General features: G+C 42.3%; 1 protein-coding gene across 1 annotated transcript in view; it reads left to right on the top strand.

Moving 5' to 3' along the window:
* The first annotated feature begins 968 nt into the window (after window positions 1-968).
* The window catches only part of LOC120797499 (NACHT and WD repeat domain-containing protein 2), a 43,998-nt gene continuing 21,810 nt past the window's right edge, over window positions 969-23,156 (top strand). Inside the window, exons 1-4 of the mRNA XM_040141208.1 lie at window positions 969-983; window positions 2,031-2,202; window positions 11,020-11,108; window positions 21,927-22,043. Of these exons, the coding sequence (XP_039997142.1) occupies window positions 969-983; window positions 2,031-2,202; window positions 11,020-11,108; window positions 21,927-22,043 (393 nt within the window). The remainder of the gene's footprint in view (window positions 984-2,030; window positions 2,203-11,019; window positions 11,109-21,926; window positions 22,044-23,156) is intronic.

The following is a 23,156-nucleotide window of genomic DNA, read 5'->3' as shown; positions in this document are numbered from 1 at the left end:
GCACGCTAACGCCGCCTCTTTTGGATGAAATCCGGGGGAAACCATATTTTTCCGAATGTAAAACGCAGAGCTAGCTAAAAGTTCCCAATCTGCCATTTCTTTTTTTTTTTTTTTTTTAAGCTAGCGCGAAGTACCGTTATCAGCAAATGCGTGAAAGTGGAAGCGTTTCAGACATTTTAACCTTCATGTCGACGAGTGAACTTTTACGCGACGTGCGCACCCGGGTTGCCGTTTCGACGACGTCTCTGTAACGGCGCCCGTTCGCCTGACCGTTACTTTTGCCTCGCTCGCGACCGGCCGCAGCGGCGGCAACGTCGCGCGCGGCACCACACCGCCGCGTTGCCGCTCCGGCGCAAGAAGACGGGGACCGCGTTGGGCACCGGCCTGTCCCCCGGAGAGGAGAGAGACACAGAGAGAGAGAGAGAGAGAGAGAGAGAGAGGGGGGAACACACAAAGAGCACCCAGAGAGCCGCCCCCCCCCGTCACCCCCCGTCAAGTCGGAGGCGAAAAGCCAGAGCCCGGCCGGAATTAAATGTTTCACTTTCAACGTAAAAGCCGAGCGCCTGAGATCGTAGGATAATTTGGTGAGCGCGGGGCTGATAGGTGCGTCGATGTGCGTCTACAAGGAGGGGCCATTTTGAGAACAATTATTTATTTTTGACCCCCCCCCCTCCCGGCTTTCTGTAGCCCCTCAGGTAAGAGTGTGGCGACCTGTACCGGCAAACTGCTCATTTATTTTGAAAATGTCAACCGGCAGCCGCGCGTTCATTTTGTCCGGCTTCACACTCTCTCCGTCTCTCAGAGCTCGGTCGGCTCTTGGAGAAGGCAGGATGCCAAGGGGAGCAGCGCGACACACGGCGTCCGTTTTACCGTCTCCCGGTGTCACCTCTCGGCCACGGCAACTCTGATGGGCGTTTTTATCCTCCTCTTACCGTCCTCGACGCCTGGATATTTTCGGAAGCCGCGAAATGAAGCGAATGAATGTGAGCAACAAGAAGTGTCCTGTTGTTGTGCCTGTCTCCAGCATCACTAGTAGCCAAGTCCCCTCTCCGCGGATGCGGTGCCTCACTGGTTTTTAGTTGTGTGCTTTCAGAGGATTTGATGTAGTGTTCGGTAGTGGACTACCCAACTTTCCCCCCGCTTTTTTTGTTGTCTTTTTCGAGGTTTTCCGTCTTTGAAACAGAGATTGCAGGATAGACCAACTCAGCGACCCGACATCTGCTCCTGGCGGAATAACCAGTCTTAGCGGTTATTCGCCCTTTACAAGCATCTTCTCTGGGGTGGGAATACGACTGATGCTTGCCTTGCTCGTCTCTTTGAGTTTTGTATCGTCTCGTTCTGTTTGTCTGTTTGTCCGACAGTGGCATGAAAATTCATGAATGTGTCCGAGGACATGTCTACATATTACGCATGAACCATGATGGTAGTAGGCTGCGCGTAATGTCCTATTATTATTACTATATCCCTGCCACATGAATGCAATAACAAACACATTCACTCTCATTCCTGTGCTTGGAGAAGATTTGGCAGATCCATCCTAACTTGACTAGTGTGTGTGTGTGTGTGTGTGTGCGCAGCATGGGTGTTCTGAGTATGGCAAGGTAGCCTATTGTAATCCTTAAATCCTGGAGTAAAATGTTCAATTTTAATCATACATTTTTAGCACTAGAAGTATAAGAGAAACCTCTAGTCCTATCTAGACCAAATAGACCAAACTGAAATGTGTCCATGCAAGTCCTCAGCACCATTTCGTCTCCAGAAATCAAGTCAGCACCTGTAAATGTGCTCAAAGTTAATAGCGAATTGAAAACCTATTAGATGAGGCGCGATGCCTTTGCCATAATTAGCGCCCCATGTGCGTGGATGGATCATGGGAATATGCGCGCAAACATGCACGTCTGTCCGTGTGCCTGCGTGTGGGTCCCTGGCCGAGCTAACTTGCCCCTTCTGCGTGTGTGTGTGTGTGTGTGTGTGTGTGTGTGTGCGCGCGTGCGTGTGCGTTTTCGGGTTTTTTTTTGCGTGTCTAATAGCCACGCTGGAAGTCGCCCCCCATGTGGCCGTCGGGAGTGGGGAGCAGGCAGCCCTGCCCGCGGGAGTCGGCGCTGCGCAGGGCGGCCATCAGCGGCAACATCAACGCCCTGCCGCCGCACCAGGTCCCCACCGGCCGTAGCGTCCGGGTCTTCATCTGTGCCAACCCCGACGGTAAGAGTCAGCGCGACCACTCCCACCCCCACCCTGCACACTCTCCTGAGGCCTGGGGATCCTCAAAATGACAAGACGCAGGCTTATTGTTGTGGCTAATTTCATGCATATTTCACCATATTCTGCATTCAGACTTCTTAAACTGTGTTTCGGGTACATTTTTCTGCGGAGGAACGTAAGATTCACAAGCCCTTAAAATCCAACTCCTGTAGACAGTTCTTGAGAAGTAATCGCAAGTAAAAGACTCAAGCATTTGACATGAAGTATAAGGTTATTGCGTTTGGATTCAAAATAAAGCCACTGTCCAAGCTCGAGATCTCCAGTCTTGTTAGGGCCTACAATGAAAGAAAAGTCAGGACTCCCAGATTAAGAGATAGTCTATTCACCAGGCAATAAGCTGTGACATTTAAAGACCCACTTAACCTTAAATTAGGTTACATTAGGCCGTATGACAACTTGATGAAAAAAAACAAAAAAAAACAAATTGGTGCATGATTTATTCCAATAACAATGAAACAACAGATTGCCTTCGACACAGTGCACGGCGTGAGCAGAGTGCAAGACAGTTGGGTCGTGAGGGAGACACCCAGTTGCAGCTCTGTATTTGAATATGCCCTCTGGGCAAGGGGGTAAAAATAGGCTCAGTAAAACTGGAGTAAACAAGGCAAGGGAAGTAGAGTAGGCTATGAGAGAGAGAGAGAGAGAGAGAGAAGGAAGTAATGCCAAGATTAAAAAGGGAGGTAGCTTTTGTCGATACATCACTGTCATTTGCTTGCCCTCGCCGAGCAAATTGCTACGGACCCAAAAAATAAAAAAGAAGGAATTGACCTCAGATTATTGCACTGCTGTGGCCAACGGTAGACAGTAGTGGTGAAAAGTCTGCTATTGTTCAGCCACCTGTAGCTGGCTCAGTCATTCAGAGCATCCAGTCGCAGCCCGAATTTAACCCCTCGACGTACACGTGGATGGAAAAAACAATGAGGGGGGCTATTCCAAGTAGTTCTTTCACTCCATCGGAGCAAACAGAAAGGCGCACGTCTCAGCCCGAGCCGTGCTAATCATGAACTGCTGTTTCCACCGAAGCAAGGTGCTGAGGTCCAGTGCCATATCCTAGCGAGGAAGCCATGGGGGTACACCCTGTCTTACTTTAGACAGTAGACACAGAAACACCGCTGAACCCTCAACAAGTTCACCTTGGTCAACTCAAATGTGCAACAAGGTATTCTTTGCATTCGTTTAGATCTTCTCTTGGAATATCAGACGAGTTCACTCCATTTCAGTATTCCCGTCGCAGCTACATTGTCAGTAACAGAACAGATTCATACTCTCCTGCTCTCAGTTACTTTCTCAGGCTTGCAAAGTTTCTTTCCTATGTGGCAAACTCAGCCTGCTCGTACCTCGTGCAAGTATAACAAAACACAGTTATCCAGAGATGTAACCCGGGTCTGCCCTCAGTCCTGCTGCAGAGCCTGTTTCTCCATGTTCACTAGAGGGGGCTATCCATGCACTTATCTAACTGTACAGCATAATGTGATCAAATCAGACAGGCAATCAATAACATGGCACAAATGGATAAAATTCACATTTTTACGGTGCCCGGTCGCAACAAGAGAACCGCTCTTTGCTTCTGCATCACCCTTTCGGCATTTCCCTCCAACATTTGAATTTAAATCCTTTCATTGGCAGCATACTGCGCATATACTGACGCCGTCTTAGTTTAGGGGTTAGTCTGTTATGGCCCGTGACTGGAAAGCTGTGGCCTTGAAATTGAAGTAGTAACTCTCCAACGCTTCCTCTACATGTTGAGGAGACACAGAGCAGGGCACAGATTCTTCCATTTCTCCCAAATATAAATGTGTCAGGATGAACGCAGCAGCGTCAACGTTAAAGAGTCTCTGAGGGGCCAAGCAGGATCATCCTCGCTTTGACAAACTTCCCCTGAGAAAAGTTAATAAAATATATGTTTCACATAACAGTGTAATTTCGCTATTTGTAAAACCAGACACTAGAGGGGTGAACAATGCTATCCACAGTGATAATCATACCGTCATAACGGAATAACAGCCCTTTTTATTGGGTCTGTGTGACTGGGGGACATCTCTACTTTGATCTAAAGCACTGAGAGTTTTATGTGCTCTCCGGTTATAGCGTTGGCTCTGCTGAATATACTGACCCTAATACCCTTAATCAAACGCCACCGACAACTGCGACGCACCCCCACTGCTGTATTTAGTTGCATGGACCTCTGCCGTGTTTCTCTGTGGCATGCCGCTCACTTTTAACAGTCATTTCGGAAAAAGCCCGTTGTCTTCCTCAGAAACTGTGGTGACATAGCGTAAAAAAGGTTATTCCACAGTGTTTGCCACAGTGTAAGCCAGACAACTAGTTTGAGTGGGTTTACATCCTCCTTTCTTGATGTTAATGAATCACTCAAGTTTTTGGCTCGGTCGGATTAATCTGTCTTGTTTGTGCGTGTGTGTGTTTGTGTGTTCGTGGAGATCCATATAAGCATATCAAGGCAACTCCATTACCTTGCTGTAGTCACCTCGGGCTCTGGCGTCGGTTGTGTGCTATAGGCAGCTATTTGTATGCTAGCTATCTCTTAAGCTGTTTAAAGTTGATAAAAAGCAGGAGGCCTCGGGGATGTGATGCATAAAATCATCTAACCCTCCAATGCACCATAATCAAGGCCACAGCATGTCACCACGGAGACCACTAATTACCTTGCATTTCACCTCACAATTATTCCCAATGTTCCTGTTTACTCTGTTTATCTTTTTCCGTTTGTACTGTAGGTTTTTTGCTCGGATTTCTGTGATTCAATGGCCCCTTGCCTTTAAACATATTTCTTTCACTCTTTCCTTAATTATCCCCTTTTTTGAATTGCGTCTGGTGAAAGGAGAGAGTGGGAGGGATGGCAGGGAGGGCAGAGGGAGATATGACAGGTGGAGCGACTGTGTCAAGGGTTTAATAACTAGTTTCTCAGGGCCGGTGAGTGCCGGATTTTCGGACGAGCCCGGCCCCATTCTGCGCGACGTGAAGTTTATGACGGCAGCTTATTTCTACTCCCCCTTGTGTCGTCCTCCGCCTCCTTGCCTCCGCTCTTGTCCTGAAGGGAGAGAGGAAGCTCGCTCTGACTAGTTTGGCGGCAGCTTTTAGTGACCTCTCTCTGAGTTTTCCAGAGCGCTGTGAAGTGATCTTACACCCGCAGGACGTCGTTCTGACAAATTCAGCAGCTGTCTTCGCACACTCGTCTAACCCCCTGTCTGCCTCAAGGCATTTCATTGAACAAAATGTAGAAATATTTTTATCAGGGAATGGTGGCGATGATTGCAAGCAGCCTGCTAGATACACCTGAGTAAAATTACATAGTGATTATCCACTCGTAACCAACATAATTAACCTCTAGAAAACTAGTGTGGTCTGCAAGATTTTATTTTCGCATCAAGGGCTGTGCTGAGGGAGGGTTGGGGGGCTTCGCACTGATAATTGAGATTGAAAATGAAGAAAATCTTACCAGTAGCTTCCTATGAATGTTTCATTCAATGTCTTCTTGAAAGATATTTTAATTTTGGGAACCTTTCACTATTTATGGCTATATTTAAAGTCACCATAATATAATGTGGTAAGGCTTCAAGTCTTGCCAAACACTGTATTCTTTAGTTTTGATACATCTACGGTATCATCTATGTACCTCCTTTAACTTCCAATTATGCATTTACAGAATTTATAAACTACTTTGGAGGAGAAAATGTATCTTTCCAAATTCTAATTTCCAGACTCCATTTTCAAAACATGTTTAATTCTAAAAAAAAGATATATGCATTGATTTTTCCAAAGCATTGGAGTAGCTACTTCACTTCAAAAATAAGATAAATATTTAATAGTTCTCCCAAACTTAAATTCTCCTTGGAAAATGACACAAATTATCTTCATTTCTCTAGATTTTACAAAAAAGAAATAAAATATTGCATAGAAAGATTTATCATCCAAGATTTAAAAAAGTAATATTGAGGATTAGAAAAGAACCTTTAATTATCTGGCTATGGGGTCTCTAGTGAGGCAGTATAAAATAGATGCAAAGTAAATGAAATTGAGCAACTAAAAGTTCTCTACACAAACTGAAGAGAACAAGCCTGTTTTGCAACTCACCTGAATACACAGCCATTTCAGAGGAGCCTCAGCATCCTCCAAACCTGCAGCAAGTTACAAAATAAGCAAAAACATTCAGGAACTCACCATCTACTAAAGAACTTCATTAGACCTTTAGTGAATACGTTTTAATACTCCTGTCATTGTCCTGCTCAAATTACAGGATCACATTCGATGGGAAAATTTGAATATTAGACCCTGCAAACCACAAGATAACATGCACAGTGTGTCCATGGTTACCTGCTGTCCTTTACACACAGCAGAGTCTCTGTGATCTTGAAAATTAGTCATCATGGCTTATTATAATTGGGCGTTAGAATGTCTAGTGTGTTGCTGGTACGAATGTGAACACGCTAGACCCTGAAAGCCCCACTAGTGGTTTTTGAGGTAACAGCTGTTAGCACAGACGTTACCCAGTGAACTTGCTACAGTACATTTTTATGTTGGGTAGACTAACGCTGGTTCTGCGTGCAACCACTGTGACGGTTATTTAATCAGACACCTATTACATTAGGGCAGAGAGACAGGGTAGTTCCCCATCACTGTTCCATATTACTATCTTTTACTGTATATTGTCAGTGATTAACATCTTGGGTGGTGGCACAATAACCTCCAGTGGATTTCCTCCATCCTGATTTAGTGGTATTCAGATAACCTGTAAGGGTCTCCCTGTGCTCAGGACAGGCAGGAACATCTGGCCTTTATGGATGGCTGATTTACACAGCCCCAATTTGCCTTCAGCATCTTCCAGGTCATTCGGTATCGATTTGCTCACTGACTGTGTGCTTGCATCATTGTGGTGCACGTTCAGATCTGCACAGCACAGGGTTTGTTTGGTGCACCCCTTTGTATGGTGACAAAGAAAGAGGAAATGTTAGGCTTAAATTGTTGGTCTCGTTTGGTCTATTCTGATGTATTGTATATTTATATTTAGGAATTTTTAAGACAATTATGCTTCATTGTGTTCACGTTACATTCGACAAGACAAGTGAAAGAGTGGGTCACATGAATGTTATGAGATGAATTTGAACAAGGGCTACCAATGGATCTGTTCACTCTTTTTTTTGGTTAATTAATTAATCACATTAATTAACATCAAGTCTATAATATGCCAGAGGCTATAGTTTCCCAGAGTCTAAAACCAGACAATGTTTGGGTTTTTTGTTTGATAAATGACTGAAATGACTAAACAGTTATTAAAATTGTTGACAATCAATTTTCTGGCCATTGACTGATAGATTAATCAAGGAATCCTTTGTTTAAACCAACAACATTCCTGATTTATTAAAATATATGCCAGTACGGTGGTTTCCAACCCTATGATGATGATTAAAACCCCTTAAATTGATTGCTGTAACTGCTTGTAACCCCTCATCACAGTTTGCATATATGATTTCTCTTTCGCAATTGCTCAGATTGTTACATTTGAATAATGTTTCGAGGCCAGAATGAGATAAAAACATACAGCTTTTTAAAACAAAACAAAATCACAGTTTATGTAACTGGAAAATGAGTTTTGCGCCAGTGTAATTGTTACATTTCTTAGCAAGGCAGCAAAATCGGAGCAATGTTGGCTCCTTATTTCACTTGTAATATTTAACAAACTGCAGCAAACTTTTTAATTTGTCATACACAAAACACTAGCTGCGACCGACAATACACCAGACACCTGGCAGAAAAACGTCTCTTTGTAAACCAGAGAGAAAAGTTGGCCCGACAGTTTCAAGAGTGGAAGAAAGATCATTATTATTTTGTCAAGTTCAATGCCACGGCTTCCTGTCTCATCTGCAACCAGAAAGTTGTCCGGAAATACAAACATCCAGAACTGTATGGTAGGAATGAGTGATAGCAGGGGGAAAGACAAGTTGCTCAGCTTTGGAATGTATACAGTGGAAATGTATTGGAAAAACACCGGAGTTTTATTCTGTGTTCAAGCCGCCCTTTGGCCAGCAGCCCCCAGCTAATTTGAGTTTGAGACCCCCTTCTCTAGTGGCCTTTAGCCACGCAGATCCACTCCACTCCAATACAATGGAGGTGAGCTGAAGCACCGACACGTTCAAAAAAGTGCTTGGTAGATTATCCGGAGTAAGGGAGACACTGTCTGGAAAGACACGTTGCTGAATTTGTAAAACTTGTTCACTGCTGTGTGCGCCATAAAATAGAATTCCTTTCACATCGTTTGTATTGGGATGGAGGCAGAAATCTCAAAACATGGTGAACCAACCCCTAAAGCACCTCAGACACAGATTCAGGCGCTGTTGCATCCATGTAAGCGTGGATGACTACTGTGTCACAGCATTCTTCTCTTTGCTAAGACAGTTGTTTTGTGGACTTCGCTCTCTTTCTCTCTTTTAATCAGAGCTCTCTAAGCAGTTGTGCAGACCAAGTCCCTCTGGAGTTGTAGTTGGTGTAGCTTGATGAGCACAGAGTGATTGCTTTGTCAGAGCCTTGTTGATGAGACTCCGAGAGGGCAGCTGTAGAGTGACCGCTGTGTGGAGGAATGAAGGACGAGCAGAGGTAATGTCAGTATAACTAGCTTCATAGTGTTGTAATGCTTTTCGTTTAGCTTTTTGGCTTGTTTTAGCTGTGGAAACCATGGCCATTATTGATATTGAGTAGTGCTGATATGGATTTATCAAGCAAAAAAGCCAAATATTCACTGGTTGCAGCTTCTGAATGTGTGGTTTTGCACCTTTCCTAGTTTTATATAAGTGTAAACTGAATACCTTTAGGCTTTGGTCTGTTTTTGGACAAAATAAGCAATTTGAATATGTCCTCTTTGACTCACGAAACATCTGATGGGCAATTTTGAGTATTTTTACATTTTATGGACCAAAAAAAAAAAAAAAAAAGAAAATTGAAAATGTGAAGAATCATTACTTGCAGCCCAAGCAGTGAGTATGAAAGACAGACAGATAAGACGGAAAGGAACCAGGAACATTTGGCTGTTTTTCTCTGTTCAACTGGCCGCCCATGATTTCCTTAAAGGGCAAGGGAGGAAGGGAGAAAAGAAAATTAAGTGGGCAAGAAAAAAAAAAAGAGAGCTGACAGGACATATCTGAAAGAAAAGATAGATTGGTCGGCACTATTGAAATAAACAGATTGGAAAATTGGAGGGAGGGACACACACAGTGAGAAAGAGGGCGAATGCTGTATCCAGTCTTTCTTCCTTTGCATGTGGGTGTGCACAACAGACACACACGTACGTCAGGCTGCCATAACTCATCATCATCCCACAAAAAACAAAAACGAGAGAGAGAGAGAGAAGCTTCTTGCCGTTATCAGCACAATACAAACAACAAAACAGTTTAGTCTGTCAGGTCACATCACGACAACGTACAGAAAGACGCAGATTTGCATTGCACTTGTTTTCTACCTTTCAAACAGAGAAACAAGGTTTAATCTAAATTCCATAAACGCTGCTATTTTTGCAGTTCTGATGTCACCTGTGTCACTGTAAGATATCTTACATTTATTGTACTGTAATGTGTTTCCCATGGAATGAGATGAGAGCTCCACCGATGCGGCAACTGCCATTTATTTCATTTGCATACTATTACAGCCGCTTGGCTTTGATTTGACATTTTGCGGGTAGCTGTGTGCAGATACATGTACAGTCAAAGCCCAGAGCCCTACTAAAGATAGATGAGAGAAAGATACGTCAGACTAAATTTGTGGGCTATTCTACTCGTGCCTCGTATGACACGGTTTTGCAGCTGAGGGGCGGTTTGTGCGCCGTCCGCCATGTGTGTTCTCTGTGCGCGCGTTGGTCATACAGGGGCTCTCTGTTGGGCATGCTCTGTTTTTAACTATCCATCCACACCCTTCAGAAGAAGAGAGGGAGGAAGAGACTGGGCCTGTCCAAATAAATTACAGTAACTATTTGGAAGACAGTGAAACAGAGAGGCGAGGAGGAAAGAAAGTGGGACAGAACAACAAGCCGTGGGCACTCACTCTGTGACAGTCCGACTGTCCAATATGATCACTGCCTTTGTAATACTGCATAATCCCACGTTCTTCAACAGTGTGTGTCAGCACTGACTCTTCTAGGCAATCATTTTTCCATGGGTGTGAAAAGGGGGTGCATATTTAGCAATTATGTACATATACATGATATGGAGCTGCCTTTAATATTGGCATGAGTGATATTAGAGTTGAAAAGGTGAAGTTTGTTTAGAGAAAATTTATCGACTATTTTGATAATCAATTCATCGTTATTTTTCAGCAAAACTGACAAACATTTGCTTGCGCCATGTGATCATATATCAGCATTTGTCACACATGGTAGTTAACTGAATACTTTTGGACTGTTGGTCAAACAAAACAAGCATTTTGAAGACGTCACCTTCGGCTCTGAGAAATGGTTGTGGCCGTATTTCACTATTTGCTGATGTTTAATAGACAAAACTACTAATTAATTAATCTAGAAAATAATTAGCAGAATAACAGATAATGAAAATGTGTATGTGTGTAATGTTTCTTTCCCAGAATGTTAAACTATTCCTTTAATATCCCCCCCCTTATTTGAACGTGCCGTGTAAACTAATTAAGGCTTTTAAAATAATTTACACATTGCTTCTGCTGCTATACACAGGCGCTTAAAGTTAGCTTTTTGGTACATGCTAGCAGAGTACTAGAATCAGATTCCCTCTCTCTTGCTTTCAGACACAGAAGCAGAGAGGAACGCACTGAAAGAGCACGTCTACCCCAAACTACGAGACTTCTGCCGGGAGAACTATGGGATTGAATTCCAGGTAACTTGCTCCCTTCCCTTTTTCCTTCTTTCATCTATCCTCTGATTTTTTTTTCTTTGGGGCCTACCTTCCTACATCTCCGCAGAAATGTAACTTCCTGAGGCGTAGTTTGCCAGAACTGACTGTCAAGTGCCTCCAAATCTACATCACGGCTTACACAGCCGTCATTGCCTGGAGGAGCCCCCAGAGCCACAGGCAGAGGTCCCTGTCCCTTTAAGCAGACAGAAGGCCAGCAGAGATAAGGCTTCCATCGGTGAAGGCTGGCACAAATCCAGCTGTGGATAAGGCGGCATGATGCGAGGGCTTTCCCTTTGTTGGAGTCGGAGAATTGATGCGCTCTCTCTGTGGCGTCCACTGATCGAGATCATTTGCATTGCAAATCAGCATCAGTGTACACAGAAAGATTGCTATCACAGGTTTGTTTGTTAAACAAATCAACGACAGCCCCCGAGTCCGGCAGCGATTTCTGCCGTAGATTGTTCCTGGAAGGATTTGAGGAGATTGGGTTCGGATGCGGCGACTTGCGACCCCAAATTGATGCGTAAGCTGTAGTCAGCGGGGTGTCAGCAGCTAATTCTCATTTCATGCTAAGAATGTTTGGATCAATAACAGCTCTAAGCACATACCATCTGAAGATGTTATAACAAGACTTAATACATTAGTATTTAGAATACCTCCTCTATATGCACAAGGATTGTCCAGTCGTTTGCACAGATGGACATTGTTCAGATTTGAGTGATTCTGAATATCAGGTGGTTCTTACAGAATCATTTTTTTAAAGTTCTTGACATACTATTTGAGTAAGACAACAAACTACAATTTGTTGAAAGCGAGACCCACACTTACTTTCAGCAGACATAGTGATATAAACAGGCAAAAGTCATAAATGTTGAAGTATTTTGTTTTAGTGGCCGTCTGCCAGTCGGGGCAGACGGCCACCCACCATGAGCCGGGTTCTGCTCAAGGTTTCTACCTGTTAAAAGGGACTTTTTCCTTGCAGCTGTCGCCAAGTGCTTGCTCATGTGGGAGTGTTGGGTCTCTGAAAATATAACTATAGAGAGTACGGTCTAGACCTGCGCCACATGAAAAATGCCCTGAGATAACCTCTGTTATGATTTGGCGCTTTATAAAAAAAAAATGAATTGAATTGAATTGATAAAAATCTGAATCAGAAAAACTTAATTGTCCATCTCAAGGCAATGAAGACTATCTTGGAAGTTGCTGACAAATAAAAACACACCAGTACACATAAGGTAAAAATACACACTTAGAGTGTGGCTGTATAGGAGATAGCAAAGTGCAAAAATGTGCATGTGTTAGAGTAATGGCGTTGAATATATTTTCCCTGGCCAGAGGTTTCTGATAATGGTGGCCTGATTGTAGAACTTGAAATGAGTTTAGAGGGAAGTTTGAAATGGTCCTGTGTGATGAGGGTTGTTTAATATGTAAATGTTAAATGCATTATTCTGATTTTTACGGGAGATGAGCTAATTTGTGCGCAGACTGGGGACATGAAAAACACTAAATTCTTAGACCATTCAGCAGGAAATGAAAGGTTTTTTTTGCTTGCACAAAATAATTTTTTTCTGCATGGATTACATTTCACAATATCACTACTGTCTTTTGTGAAGCTTAGACACACTTAAAAGTGCTAGCTGCGGTCCACCTGTACACATCTGTTTACACATGTGAAACTTGTGCTGTGATCCTTGCTTCTTAGAAATTTGGAACTTCAGAACTTTTGGTTCCAATTGAAAACCACTTATTAATACCAAACTTCGATCGTTATTTTTCTGTTAAGCTCATTTTCTTTTGCAAATCTGGTGTCATAGCAAGACTAGCAGGTGACTTAATACCATGGCTCATCTATTGGAAAAAAAATCAGACGCAAGGTACATGCCAACCAAAGGCAGTTTCACCACTGATTTAATGCCCAAATGATTCACAGCGATGAACCCAAAGCCTCTCTTATACTGAATGTCTTACACCTGCAGCCAGTTAAAGAACTTTGCATGTTTTAGCACAGATAGCCAATACTACACGTGTCACTCAAATGAAGTCAGGGAGTCAAAACCACCAAACAAAAGGACGTAACAAAGGTCTCTGCATCTCTCAACTGTCCGTGTGAATTGCAAGATAATGCAAGTAGAGCCAGGCAGCTACGTTTTGGCTCCGGTATCCATGGCCCCGTGTCTGTCTGGTGATTCAGCTCACAGTGACGAAGCGTGAACTGAAATGATTATGCAGAAGGCCTGGGAGTTAATACTGTGACTCACTTAGTCCTCTCTCCGTCCTCCTCCTCCTCTACCCAAACCCCCACTCCTCATCCTCACCCACGCCATGTGAGAATTGGCACCACAGTTTACAGGAGCTTGATAGTGATTTATACTTGTGGGTTAATGTTTTATTTATGTATGATTTACGTGTAAAATCATACACAGTTTCTTCGTATGTGAGTAGATTCTTTTTCTAGCTGCATTCATTTTTCTTTGCTTTCATGTGTAATTTATGTGCGATCCCGCCTCCCCTTTTACACACAGGCTCTGTCTCTCACACACATCCGTTGGCACACACTGACACACATATGACAAGCTGATGAAACCCAGTTCTCCCCGGTCCCTCATCACTTGACTCAGTTTCCATCCAGAACCTTCCCTTAATAGGATGGAGAAGGATCGCAGGAGATGGAGAGAGGGAGAGAGGGACAGAGGGAGGTAGAGGGGACGGAAATCCAGCCCAGGGGCCGAGGGCTGCGTCCTCATTCAGTCAGTGCGCAGCAGAGGCAGGGGGATCAGGCTGCGTTATCCCTTTTTACCATTTGTATTCCCATGTTTCCTGCTCTTTCTTCACTCATTTTTATGTTCACTTTTTATTTTATAAACTACACAAAACAGACACACATTAAGACACAGAGTGGAAATGGAGGCGCGATGCCAGAGATACACGGCAAATCAGGGTCAGATGAGTTCTCAGCGCATCTGTAAACACACTAGATTACTGTTCGTGTGTGTGAAGGTCGGTTTGCTTTGGTCAGCGGAAACAAAATATCCAGTCTCCAACCATGTGGTGTTATTGGTTAAACACTGATCAGTGGAATTTAATGCCTGTGGTTGGTAGTTTTTGGCGCTGGCACAGTTGCTTATCACCCCTTTATTCAGTCTCAGAATAGGGTCGGAAATTCGAACCCAGCTGACTCAGGACCCAAATCAGGTAAGGTGCCATTGTATAAACGCCAAATGGAGATGGTAGTGAGACGCATGCTGTGTTACAGTCATCGCAGGAGAAAAGTGTTTTTTTAACGTGAAACAGAGTGTGAGCTGTGGTTTGCATTACTGCTCTTTTCAACCATGGCTGCTTGTTAATTGGTGGCTTTCTCTCACTATTTTGGGAGTTTGCATTTGTTTAGGTCACCACATTTTAGATTAAATGTAACTTTTCTCAGGTTTATTCGTTTTGGGTCGGGACTCTTTCTTCGAATATTGTTCTATGCACATCAGGTTTGGGTCAGATCAGGTCCTGTGAAGACTCCTGAAGGGTAGTAACTAAATCCTAGCCACCTTTATTTTTCATAATTTACAAATGAAATACATATAAAATAATTTAAACATCAAAAATCAACAAATCCACAATTTCTTGCATAATAATCCAATGAGTTACATGATTTAATACCATATCATACATGAAATTGTAAAACTGTAATTTAATGTCTTTTATTGGATCCATTTTCAGGCTAACCACTTACAGTATAATCAGTTATATTTATTAATGGATCGACTTTATCAAATACATTGTTTTTTGATTTAGTGGCTCTGCGGACTCCTGGACAACACTAATGTCCCCTTGAAAGTGTTACTACTCTTGTTTATGGTAGTTTGTCTTTCATATGTTTTCTGCTGTGACCGGTATGACTTATGTCGCTTTTGGTATTTTTCACCGTGTACTGTCAGCCAATCTAGTTTTCCCTGTGGGGATTAATAAAGTAACCTATTCTCTTTTTTGGCAGCACCTGCTAATAGTACAGCCCAGTAAACTGGCAAAATTAGTTGAAAAGTTTTAAATGTCTAGATTACATACAGTAATTTCCCGGTTTATTAGGTAGACCTAGGTAAAACTAATGCAGTGAAATTGATGTATTGATTCCATTTAATGGTCATTTTGGAGGATGAGGTTCTGTTGCTGATGAATTAAATCATACTGTGAGGTGTTGCTAATATTTGTCCGTCCTATTTATATCAATAAGGGCAGACTAAATTTTAGTAAGATGTGAAAAGTAAAGTTTCAACATGTAGCAGGTGCTGCAGGATTTGCGGGACCTATTTACAGCCAAAAGCTGTACAAAAGCAGTTAAAAATGAAAATTCTTTACAAACACTAAAGCATAATTGCAGGGGAATATAAAGGAGATACCACCACAGTATTGGTGGAACACAGATTAGTCTATAAGGTCACTCCTTAGTCCATATTTTATTGTGGGAATGTCCATTTCTCATCCAGTACAACTCAAAAAGTTCCCAGTTCCCATTATCTTAACCCATCTTGCATTTCTTAGACATAAATCACTTTGTTATAATACAATCACTTCCTGCCACACACTGGAGTTAAACTGAATCTCAGGGCTACTGGAAGCAGGTCCGTTAATAATGTGGTCAAATGGCGCTATGGTTGCCAAAACTCACACTCAAGCACACACACACACACACACACACACACACTCAGACAGTACAATTATAATAAAAGTTTCCCGGCCACAGCTGTGCAAATCTATTCACCAGCTGTCACTCAGACATCTTTAACTACTCACAACACGAGCAGCAAGACGGGAGACGAGATGAGGAGTGAGACGACATTTCACGATTATTTAAAAAAAGCCTCTTCATTAAGTCTATTATGCTGGCACTTTTAAGGGAGGGGGGAATATGGCTGTCAGGTTGGCTTTGTCAGAAAAGACACAGTAATCTTAGAATATGTCAGCCACTTAAAAATTTTAAAGTTAATAAGTCTTTTTTTTTTTTTTTTTTAGTTCTTTTCAAAAACCCTTAAATAGTCTTTATTGGAAACAAATTCTCTCCTTTTCATGATAGGTAATCTCCATCGTGACCATATATTTTTGCAGTGTCTTCAGACCGAAGGTTTAGATGTGGGAAACTCGAAAAAGAGAATTCAAAGCACGAAGTGTGGCATGAACCCTGTTTTTAGTCACCACTCTTCCATCTGTTTACCCTGCTGCCATATTTCTCTTTTTTTATCTCTCTCATTGTTCTCTCAGTCTGTTTCTTTCACTCCTTGGCAGCAGGCCACCATCTCCATTCACGGTCCTGCTCTGAGACTGTTGTTTTCTCTATTCACTCTATACAGAAATAAATCAACACGCCAACTGCCTCCACAGGAATGATACTGACAATCAGAAAAGATAATCAAAAATGAAATAGGAAATACATCTAAGTCATCAAGTCACACTGTATTTTATAACCCTCGGGAGAACTCTTCATTCTGTAAAGAGGATGTCTTTTTTACTGTTAATATGAAGGTTATATTTTGAGCCCCATCAGTTTATGTGTTTTCAGCAGGATATTTCAGAACATATGAACATATTTCTGCAAAAAAGGATGCTCAGATGGTTTAAGTTGGTTGGGTAAAATCACAACAAAGGGTTTTATTATCCATAACTCTGAAAAACAGAGTCCCGTTCAGTTTAAGATTTTTTTTTTTTTAAGTTAAATAAATCTCTAAATCTCTAAATACTGTATAAGTAATCTCATAGATCTTTGAGAGTAATTAAACAGTAGAACAGTTCACATTTGTTTTCCGAGTACCCTCGGGTAAACACCTACACTTTTTCTCCTAGCCTTGAAGTGAACTTACTTCACTTCAGCCTTCTTTTACCCGGCGGCCAGACTGACTAAGAGACACTTTGTTGCACTGTGTGTCTGCAGTTAACCCACTGGCTGAAAAAGACTGATGTTACCCAAATGATATACTGCAGCCAGTGTTTCTCTGATTAAGGAAATGAATGGACTCAGAGAAAACTGGTTCCCCTGAACAGCAGTTTTGTTTACACCATTAGAGTTAACTTGTAAAGCAGAAAGCTGTTGGGTGTATGCTCGGTGAAAATGCAAAACAGGCTGTATGCCCCAAGATATTCAGTTTCTAAAACACTTTCATCGATTAAAAAATGAATATACTGTATTTTAACAACTGTAGAAACTTCCACATTGACTGAGCTACAGGGCAGCTGAGAGGTTGAGAATATCTAGAAGAAGCTGTATTGATACTTTGACTCCACTCACAGTACACACTGGTTCCCGTGAATTTTAAGAGACATTATTATTAAGTCTGGCCAGTACTCTGGCTACACAATCAAAGTATAAAGATTGAGTGTCCCACAGGCAATATTAGCAACAGAAAGAATGGGAACAATTGAACTTTAATTCTTTTTCTCGAACTTTCTGTAAGTTATTATGGTTCAGGTTTGGTCATCGAGCCTCCTTGAAGAGGTGTGTTACTGCAGAGGTTTTAGGAATGTTTGCATAGTTAAGATTTCCAACTAAAAGAAGCTGAACTGTTCTCAATCACTGCAGTGTGCACAGGCTGGCCAGAAAAATAGACGCTTTATTTACCACTCCACAACAAACCTGCGTTGCGTCACACAGTGCCATGATTAGTTTTTCCTTGTGAATTTACATTATGGTCTGAGGAGCTTCCAAATTGTGCCCGTACCCATTTAAGTCACAAGCGCCTCCGTCTGGTGTGAGTGCCACTGAACAAACGAACCTAAACTCACATTAAGAATGTTTCTCCCAAAGCTGTGTTCGACAGGCTCTAAAAAACAAGCCAAATTCAACTTCATTTCAGCACACTGCAAGCCCTAGAGTAACTATCAAGAACCTTCTGCCATGAAAAATGTCTCTCCCTGCTGGTGCCTCATTATAGTCACCGTAAGTCATCTGATCTCATTACCTCATGTCTTTGACTGGCTCTTAACCTTAACTCGCTATGGTTGAGCTACGGAGTCTGACATGCTGAGCCATATTTACCTCAGTGTGGCAGAGCTTGACAGAAGTCATGCATGTTCAATTTCCTCTTAGCACTCATTATTGATAACCTGAATCAGTTTTTAGTAGATTCATGAAGTAAGAATGGGACGTCTTATCATAGCAGAAAGACTATTGAAATCAGTAAAACTTAGCATTAAGAGACCTAGCACTAAAGAGTAAAGCCTACTTAAACGCCATGCATGTGATCTGTATGTGCCTGTTTTTTCAAACTGGGTTTATATTTCATATCACTGCAAAAATTTCACATTTGGAAACTGATTCGCTGCTAAAACCTGCACTTTCCTCAAGCACTAAGAAAGTTGTATTCATCAAACATTCTTAAAGATTTACTACATGTTCTTAATAAAATCGCCTGCAGTAGGGAGCTTAAGATATATTTATGTTGGCACCATTTCTATTTTTTCTGTTGTTTTTGCCTGAGAGTCTTTCTGTCGGTGGGGTTTCTTCCGCCTTTCCCGCCTGATTTCATGCCCTTTCTTCCTGGGCATCTTGGGCATTATCCCAGAGTCTAACAGTCTAACATTCAATAAATAAAAAGGCTTCTCCCGCACTTGACCCGCCATGGGCAAACGCCTTCCAAGGGCATTAGAAAGCAGCTTAGCAGAAGCCGCTCCGGCGCTTATGTAAGCAACGGCACCCTCGCCACCATGGTTTAGGGGAAGCGTGGGGGAGAGGCAAAGTAATCAGAGAGAGGAAGAGCAAAGACGAAGTTGGCTGAAAGAAAAAAGAGAAAAGGAGGGTGAAAAGACCCAAAGAAGCTGTGAAACAGTTCCAGCCAGATCCAGTCCCACATGAGTTTTTTTTCATCTAACTGTGCCTCCTTAACTAATTCTCCATCCAGACAGACACTTTCCCTCTTAACTTTAGTTGTGTCCTTGCCTATTTTGTATAAACATTCTTCGACCGTGTCTATCCTGTCTTTTCTCCCCTTTTCTCCCTCATCCCTCCATACTCTAGTGAAGCGCGGCAGGTGATGGGGCAAATTCAATCTGTCTTTCCCCACACACATGCACACAGCGATATGGCTATGACTAATGTCTTCATTTATCTTTTAATTATCGTGCATCCAATCACCTGCATAGACCCAGTAGAAACCCATCCTAATCGGGAGCGCTCATCTCGCTTCATTCCCCCTCCCTCAGGTCCCTGTCAACACAAGGCTGATTGCAGTCTCCCACACATGTGCGCTGGAAGTTGGAAGTAGATTAGTGACACTGATACATAGTGACTGATGTGCTAAGCAAAGAGTTATCCAAAACAGGCCAACATGAGGGATGTTTATCATGTGCGCACTAGTGAGGAGAGATTTTTTTCCGAAGTAAAAGCCTTTGATGGTTGACGACAAGGGAATGTCATGGAACTACACCTAATCAGTCTCTTCATATTTTTCTTATCCTACATTCACACGCCATTTACATGTATATCTGTTGGCAACAGTGCCAAAAAAAAAAAAATTCCATCTCTAACAATTTTGATAATCAATTTGAGTCCTTATCAAGCAAAAATGCCAAACATTCTCTGGCTCTATTGTAGTTTATCAAATGTGAGAATATGCTACTAATTTGCTATTAAACTATTGTCTGATATAATGTAGAGCGGAAACAACTAGTTAATCAATCAATGAGTCTTCAATAAAAATTTTTAATCAACCTTTATTTTCAAAATCAATTAATTATTTAAGTAATTTTTCAGGCAAAAATGCCAACCGTGCTCAAATTCCAGCTTCTCAGTTGTGAGGGATTTTCTGCTTGTCCTTGTCTTAAGTGATTGTAAATGGAATATTTTTTGCCTTTAGACTGTTGGATAAAACAAGAAATTTAAAGATGTCCCTTTGAGCTCTGGAAACTTGTGATGGCCGTTTTTCTTTCTTTTTTCCCGGGACACTTAACAGAACAAACAGTTAATCACAGTAAAGAGATTAATCCAGTGGTTCCCCAAATGGGGCTCGGGACCACCCAGTTTGCAACACAAACCTGAATGGCTACAACATGGTCAACAGGAAAGGAACACAAAGAAAATATATTTTTCTGCTACACATAAATTTTTTTCTAGTCTTTGCATGTATTTTGTGAACTACCTTTAATGGAAGTAATATAGTTGAAGTGGTCACTACCAATAGGCGTACATTGTGTAACCTGTGAATGGAGGTTGCAACTACATTTAACTTTTTTTTTAAAGGTGTTACAAGACAAACAGGTTGGAAGCCACTGGATTGATTGCTAATGAAATTATGTTAGTTGTAGCACTGGGCTGTGCAAGAATATGCAGCTAGTTGACAGCTGTCTCCTGCCAAAGAAATCCAGCTGCTCACAGGTGCACAACAACAATGCAGCCGATGAGATGAGCTGTAGCTCAAGCCCTCCTGCTACTCCCACCAATAATGGGACAGGCGAATATCTACCATACTGTCAAAGTAAAGTGCCACACTCTCAATTTCAGTGCCGTTGGGTTGCACAGGGCAGCCAGTCACTGCTGTTCTCTGCCACACTGCGGATGTGTCAGTCATTGTGCCAGGCTAAACTCATTTGAGCTAGCTAGTCTGGTGAGCAGCAGAGCATGAAGGAAGACAGCAGTCCTCACTGCTGAATCACTTTGACTTTACCTCATCCCCCTGCGAAACGCTCTACTTTCACTCATCGCGCACTGCCATGAGGGAGACAGACCAGCAGAGCAGCTGCGAGAGAGAAGAAGAAGAAGAGCAGAGAAGAATCATGCGATCATGCACATTGGGCATTTCGGGGACTGAAACCGGAGCCTCCAAGCAGCAAGGGTCATTAGGCATAATGTAGCCTATCTTGATTGTAAGCCACATATCAGGCCCCAGCCAGTAGGCTAAAAGCTATCCGAGACGCAGAAAGCTGCTGGTAGGGGGGCTTGTCTTCCCCTTAGAGGAGCCTGAGCGAGCAGCAGCGTGGCGTGGGCCGCACACACATTTACAGGCGTTTCCTCACCTCTCTGTCCTCCGGTGGGAGGTTGCCCCTGCGGCGTGTTTACAGTTGGAATTGTCTGAGCTGCCACAACTCGTGATGAATTTGTTGAGGGAGACCTCTTCTGTCGCATGTGTGTGTGTGTGTGTGTGTGTGTGTGTGTGTGTGTGTGTGTGCTCGGTCAATCCTCCCCGTTGGTCTCTAATGCAGAGAGTGGTCTACTGTTTTTCAGTCACACAGAGCAGGTGTGTGTGTGTTGAAAACAGTCATGGCATTAGTTCAACTGAAATTTTTGACTTCAGCCAACTAATCTTCATTTCAGCTGTTTTGCTTTTGTTTAATGACACTCTGTTCTTTTTGCTTTCCCTTAAATTCCCTTAAATACAGTGTATCTCTGGTTAAATGATTTCTCCTCTTTTCTCAATTAAGTTTATTACATTTCACTGTGCACACAAAGTTACAACTGTGTATGTGGCTGTAATGAAACAACATGTTTGCAAGTTTTGCAATTACTATAAAAATAGGCTTTTGCAGGAGCCTAAAATGTGTCTTAAAGTGCCTTCCTGCAAGAGCAAATTCTTTCTGTAAAACAGCAATATAGTATAAGCCTGTTTTAAAAACAAAATCCATAATTTGCATGTTCTTTTGTTAGCTGTGGAAAGTGCTAGTGCTATTTATTTTCTTCTATAGTTGAAATGTTTCACGAGGACAAGAAAACCTTTTCTATTTAGAGTTGTAAAATGCAGATTCTACTAAAAATTTGTCATGCTGCCTACATTTTTGTTCTCATACACTGACATATCACCTGGCTTATGTTTTTTTTTTTTGTGTTTTCAGGTGGTGGACCTGTACTGGGGCGTGGATCCAGAGGAGTGGGACGGTCCAGAGTTGCAGCGACTAAGAATGAAGCTCCTGGAGGAATGTCTAAAGACCTCAGCGGGACCGTGCTTTGTTGTGAGTATTACACGCTGCATCGGTTACAGTTACAGTTAGAAGTGTAATGGAATATTCGGCTCTGTTTGGATGTTATCTAAGTTGACATCTCTGTGTGTCCACACTTTACTTAATAAGGAGAAAATCAGTTTAAATCAGTGTCTGCTTCTGGTTTCTCCCACCATCCCTCCCTATCTCATTACATGGCTCTGATATGGCATAAAGACTGGCCTGTTCCCCAGCTATGTGCTTTTGAAGATCTAAGAGGACTGTGAAACTTCCTAATAAAAACGAAATCACATTTTTCTTCCAGACCTGTCCTTTCATAAATCCTGGCTTGGTCACATTTGAAAAAATGACACAAAAACGTAGTGTTACAGTAGAATTTGAATCCTTTTGTTGTAAATTTTGTATGCAAGACATGTTTCCAAGCGATGTGTGTGTCTGTTCTCGAAACCTCTGTTATGTCTTAACGTGAAGTTGTTACAGGGGTCATCCTCGCTGTAGATACACAGCGTATGAATAGCAACAAAAATGACACAACTTTGCAAACGTGACAAAGATGCTCCATCATCTTTGCGGAACTGCAAACAAGAGGAAAGTTTCTTTGGCAATATTGGCATATTGGCACTAAAAATCCATGCAAAGCTAAAATTACACCCGTATGAATGACTTATGTGAAGATCTCTGCAAGGAGAGAGAGAGTGGCATGGCGCTTAATTACGGCTGACATTTCAGCGATCTTTTGTTAGATCATTTTAGGCCATATAAAAAAAAAAAAAAAAAAAAAAATGTCAGCCGCGAGGAAAGGAAAGGCTGAAGACAGGAGTGAAGAGACGAAGACGAAGAGGAGAGAAATTGGTGGTGAATTATTCAAATGGAACAGATCCGTTTCTTGAGGTTGAAATTGAGGTGAGGGATCACAGGGAGAGGTAATGCATTAGGGGTAGGACAGGAGCCCTGGTCTCAAGGGAGCATAATTTCCTTCCCCAGACTGAGTTTTGTATTAACTTCTTCTCCCACCCTGCATGAACGGCTTCACCCTACTTCTCTCATTCACAAGTTGTTGTCCTCTTTCTATATGACACAAACAAGCACACAAACCTTCCTGCAAAAAAAAAACAAAAAACCAAA

Source organism: Xiphias gladius, chromosome 12 (genome assembly GCF_016859285.1).
Source record: "Xiphias gladius isolate SHS-SW01 ecotype Sanya breed wild chromosome 12, ASM1685928v1, whole genome shotgun sequence".
NCBI classification, from domain to species: Eukaryota; Metazoa; Chordata; class Actinopteri; order Istiophoriformes; family Xiphiidae; genus Xiphias; species Xiphias gladius.
The sequence above is the reverse complement of the archived record's forward strand: the minus strand, read 5'-3'. Positions and strand labels throughout refer to the sequence as shown.